Source organism: Puntigrus tetrazona, chromosome 16 (assembly GCF_018831695.1).
Source record: "Puntigrus tetrazona isolate hp1 chromosome 16, ASM1883169v1, whole genome shotgun sequence".
Classification (NCBI taxonomy): Eukaryota; Metazoa; Chordata; class Actinopteri; order Cypriniformes; family Cyprinidae; genus Puntigrus; species Puntigrus tetrazona.
The window spans coordinates 26,499,085-26,502,980 of NC_056714.1; the positions used below are offsets into that span (position 1 = coordinate 26,499,085).

The 3,896-nt window shown below is 41.3% G+C and overlaps 2 protein-coding genes across 3 annotated transcripts in view; one reads left to right on the forward strand and one right to left on the reverse strand.

Moving 5' to 3' along the window:
- LOC122360976 (mannosyl-oligosaccharide 1,2-alpha-mannosidase IA-like) overlaps positions 1 to 3,896 on the forward strand; it is a 289,954-nt gene that overhangs the window by 110,132 nt on the left and 175,926 nt on the right. The window lies entirely within an intron of this gene.
- Positions 1 to 3,896, reverse strand: part of LOC122360302 (mannosyl-oligosaccharide 1,2-alpha-mannosidase IA-like) — a 27,535-nt gene that overhangs the window by 19,567 nt on the left and 4,072 nt on the right. Inside the window, exon 3 of the mRNA XM_043260794.1 lies at positions 2,841 to 2,956. Within this exon, the coding sequence (XP_043116729.1) occupies positions 2,841 to 2,956 (116 nt within the window). The remainder of the gene's footprint in view (positions 1 to 2,840; positions 2,957 to 3,896) is intronic.

Sequence of the window (3,896 nt, forward strand, 5' to 3'; positions counted from 1 at the left end):
ATATAATTCAAATCTTTCCCTCTGTACAAATAAATGAACAATCAAATCACATTAATAAATATTCACAAAATCCTGAAAACAGACATAGTTCAACATCTACTGGAGTATCTATGGTTAAACTTTGAACTGACACTAGGAGGTGCTGGTCAAATGGTCACAGATAAGGTCCAGTGCCCATCGACTGATTGACTCGGCTCTAAACTTTTGATTTGTTGACTATAAGTCTCTTCCTCGCTGATACAGACACATCGAGTGCCATCTTCTGCTTCGATTAGAGACTCTCCGGCGTGCTTTCTCAGTCACAGAGCATGACGGCTGCGCTGAAGTGCTCTGCTCTCCATCAGTGAGCAAATTGTCAGCTAAAGAGCGAAGACTGCGGCGGGAGATTGATTGAAAGCTGCAGGAGTGACGGATGAGGCTGGGTCTCTCTATGACAAAGTGTGCAGAGTAAATCTACACTGTGTGTGTCTTCATGACAAACTCGCCATCAAACACAAGACGCTTCACTGCTACGCCACCAGAGAGACAGAGAGAGAGAGAGAGAGAGATGCTGATTCTGCAGGACGTTCGTCACACTCCTGCCATAGAGATCTAATTACTTCACAGCTGTGTGTATGAGTGTGTGTGTGTGTGTGTGTGTGTGTGTGTGTGTGTGTAAAATTCAGAACAGGAAGAGGAATTCACTGGATTGCAATCTCGTTAGTTTAACAGAGCTACAAAATAGGCAAGATTCATTCGCTGCTCTACGTTTAGTTACAAGCCATAGCCATTATAGGGTCAATTATGGGAATGAAGATTAAATTAAATATTTATATTGTATTTGTTTTAGGTCTGTTTTGGGCTGTGGAAGAAAGACGCTTACTTTCACAGATACTCAGAAAAGACCAATCAGAAGGCACGGCATTCAAAACAGCACTGGTGCCTTTAATGAACTGCCAAAAAAGCTTCAGGAAAGATCCGAGCAGTTCGCCGCCTTGCATCAGAATGCAATAAGAGCGATGACAGGTTTAACAAGCCATTTTACACTGTCACGAATCTCAATATCAAGAGTGAGGAAATTCAAACTTCTAGTCATCGACGGCTGAACTAGATCAGCCTCTCTGACACACAGTGAGCGCCTCTCATTTCTATTTTTAGAATGTTGCAGACTATTCCTGCTTTATTTTAACCCCTCATTGAAAATAGAATCATTCAATTTATAAATATTATGAATTGATTGATGTGGATTTTATAAATTATTTTATAATCACTAGTAAGCTTGATTTAACAACCACATAGCAACGCCTTAGCAACCATTCAGAATACCTAAACAAACAACTTAGCAACACCCTAGCAACCATTCAGAACCTCCAAGTAACCACGTACTACCACAACATCCTATTATCCTAGCAACCATTCAGTGCCTCTAAGCAAGCAGCCTAGCAACATATGTGTACACTAGTAACACCTTAGCAACCTTTCAGAACATGTAAGCACACCTTGCCAACAACCTACCAACTACACACAGCATTGTAGCATCCTAAAAACACTCTAGCAACCATTCAGTGCACATTAGCAACAGTCTAGCAATTACCACAATATCTTAGTATTCTCAAAACAACCTTGCAACCATTCAGAACACACAGCAACTCCCCACAACATCCTAGCAACCATTGAGAACACCCAAGCAACAGCCTAGCAACTACCCATGACATCCTGCATCCTAGGAACACCCTAGTAACCATTCAGAACATATAAGCAAGAGTCTACCAAATACTCACTACATCTTTGTAACCTAGCAAGCATTAAGAACACATAAGCAATGGCATAGCAGCATCCTAGTATCCTAGAAACAGCTAAGCAATCATTCAGAACACCCAAGCAACAGTCTAGCAACTGCCTACAACATCATTGGATCCTAGCAACCACCAAGAACAATGAGCAATGGCACTGCAACTAACCACAACATCTTAGTAATGTCCTAGCAACTGTTCAGAAGACCTAAGCAACAGCCTTGCTTCTACCCACAGCATCCCTGTATCCTAGCAACATCCTAGCAACCATTCAGAACACCCAAGCGACAACCTAGCAACTATCCACAACATCCCTGTATCCTAGCAACACCACAGTAACCACTCAGTAACCACTAGAGCCTACCGCATACTATATTTTGGTAACCTAGCAAGCACGCATAAGAACACATAAGCAATAGCATAACAACTCCCCACAACATCCTAGCAACCATTTAGAACACCCAAAGCAACAGCCTAGCAACTACCCACCGTATCCTAGCAATCATTCCAAACACCTACGCAACAAACCACATCATCCTTGTATACTAAAATGCCCTAGCAACTATTCAGAACACCTAAGCAACAGCCTAGTCACTACCTAAAACACCTAGTAACCATTCACTTATTTTAATCAACCACTTAACAACATCCCAGCAACTAAAGACAACATCCTGACATCATGAGAGCAACTTTTGAAAAGGCTCTAGCTGTGATCGAATTTAATTGAATCTTTACATTGCAATTCTCAGTTTGCCCTCAGAGCTGTTTCTTATATCACAGGACGACTCTTTAAAGACGCTTATTCATTAAGTCCCGAACATGCTCTGAAAGATCTAGTCCGGTCGACGCAAAGCCACAACGGAGGCCTTTCATCCACTCACGAGTGTTTGATCTGGACCAAATCTGTCTCAATTCCCTGGACTGGACGTTGGTTAAAAGAAACAATTGATTCCAGCACAGCTTCAGATCAATAGAGGGCTCTTACACAAGTGCTTCAGACAGCATGAGATTCACGGCTAATTCAGAGCCGCTAATCCACAGAGAAACAACCCAAGCATGTTTGCTCACCGAGTTCAGGTCCAGGTTGTTTTGGACCCATTCCTTGGCTTCCTCATACTCCTCCGTCAGACCCATGATGTACAGCGTGTCCAGGGAATCCACGATTGAAGCGCCTCTGAGTCCACCTGCAAACACAACGCACAGCACATCTTTGCATTTCGAGAAATATACAGCACTTTTCAACCGGTTCTCATTGTACAACAGCAGATTTCACATTGGATGGGTAATAAAATATTGGGTCTGGAGCCTCATTGAGAAGCTTCTAAATTTGAGACTGAATGAAAATGAAGATTCCAAAAGCGAAGTTTATTAAGAGCTAGAATGAAAAGTCTATATCTTTAATGCTTTTTGAGTTACAGTCATGCAAACTTGGGAAAAAGAATATTCATAGCACGCATTCAGTACTGTTCAATGCAGCTGTTTCGACAGAAGGAAACAAGATGTATCTCTAGTTTCAACATTATTTGTTCTTCAGCCATTCGTCTTTAAAACCACTGAACGTGTGTACAGTTGAATGATTTACCCCTGCTGCAATATAGAGATCCCAATATCTATAGAACCTAACTATATAGGGCCTTAAAAACGAAATGAAAAATCAAATAATTAAAATAAAGCAAAAAAGTTTAAGATAGTTGATTGAGTTACAGGCATGCAAACTTTCAAAAAAAACTTGAAAAGCGCTTTTTCCCCATGTTTGACTGGTCACCATTGGCACATAATACAACAAATATCGCTAAACCAACAGATTTAGCAAACAAACCTGTGTAAAAATAACATTGTGATGATGCATCTTTCTTTAGTCCTCCTGCAATTTGGCTCTGACTCGAAGGTAAAAATTTCCATTTTGACCCCCTTCACAAAAAACGGTTTTCTCAGTAAACAATCATCCGTGACATTTAATATTTTGGCTTTCGTCGCTAAACACGTTTATCGCTCTTCAGGAAAAAAAATGACCCACTCTGAATTCTGCTCGATTCCACACACAGTGCCCCGCAACTTTACATCTTCACTCGGCTCGAGGCGTTAAAGCGACCCTCCGTCGTAGCAGAAACGAGACGAAAGCAG